The 1,033-nt window shown below is 42.7% G+C and overlaps 1 protein-coding gene across 1 annotated transcript in view; it reads right to left on the bottom strand.

Moving 5' to 3' along the window:
* Positions 1-179: 179 nt before the first annotated feature.
* The window catches only part of LOC104953900 (dixin-A-like), a gene marked incomplete at its 3' end in the record, with an annotated part of 6,977 nt that continues 6,123 nt past the window's right edge, over positions 180-1,033 (bottom strand). The window contains exon 5 of the mRNA XM_010780935.1: positions 180-263. Within this exon, the coding sequence (XP_010779237.1) occupies positions 180-263 (84 nt within the window). The remainder of the gene's footprint in view (positions 264-1,033) is intronic.

Raw genomic sequence — 1,033 nt, 5'->3', positions numbered from 1 at the left:
CACACACACACACACACACACACACACACACACACACACACACACACACACATACACACACGAACCCATAGTAAAGAAGAAGAAATATAATCTGTGCTCAACACAAAGAGCTGGTGAGAGAGCCGAGAAGCACAGAGAGAAGTAAACAAAAACAAAAGGAGAAACTAGTGTATAACTACCAGTTGCTGCTCAGCATTGCCTTGGTCCAAACTGAAGGACACATCCTGCTCGTCCTCAGGCAGCGAGCCATGCAGCAGCAGGGCCTAAAAACAACGAGAGGTCAACATGTGACTCGGTTTGTACTTTGGAGCGAGAACACTGTCTCCTTAAAGCTCAGACAAGTTAAGTTGAGTTGTCTGACGCATATTAAGCACAGAATTCAAATGGCCTGAAAGTATTGTCAGAATTGTGGTTGTTTCCCACCAGATCCCAAACCCTGCATCCAACCAATAGGATTAAAAAGCGGAGCAGCACAGACATGATCCAATGAAGCCAGAACTATGCTTTTTCCCATTAAAGGTGACCTATCATGCAAAATGCACTTGTGTACGTCTTTTATACATGAATATGTGTCCCCGGTGTTCCAGGGAACTCACCAAGTGTCAGAAAACACAACCCTCTCTATTTTCCTCCATACCCAAATCTCTTAAAAAGGGGCTGCAACGGATATGATACAGACTGATCCAGATTTGAACACTTCTATGACGTCACAGAAGTGACGCTAAGGCTATTGGGCCAACTCCACCAATCAGGAGGAGACAGCCACGGACATTGCCGTTCGAAAGCGCTGGAGACGCTGTAGTACATATTTCAGGCCACCAGATGGTGCTGTTCTCACTGAATCCGAGCATGGAAAGGCAGTGTTAAAATTGAGCGAAATGAGGAATGGCTAAAATGCATGATCTGTTTGGTATTTTGAAAAATGAAAAGTATAAATATGCCTTATATAGGTATGGTCCTACACTATATTATTCAAATATAGCATGATAGGTCCACTTTAATTTATTTCATTTATTTATTCATAAAATCCACA

Source organism: Notothenia coriiceps, unplaced genomic scaffold (assembly GCF_000735185.1).
Source record: "Notothenia coriiceps isolate Sejong01 unplaced genomic scaffold, NC01 NC01_scaffold00022250, whole genome shotgun sequence".
NCBI lineage: Eukaryota > Metazoa > Chordata > Actinopteri > Perciformes > Nototheniidae > Notothenia > Notothenia coriiceps.
This window is presented reverse-complemented; position numbering and strand designations above follow the sequence as displayed.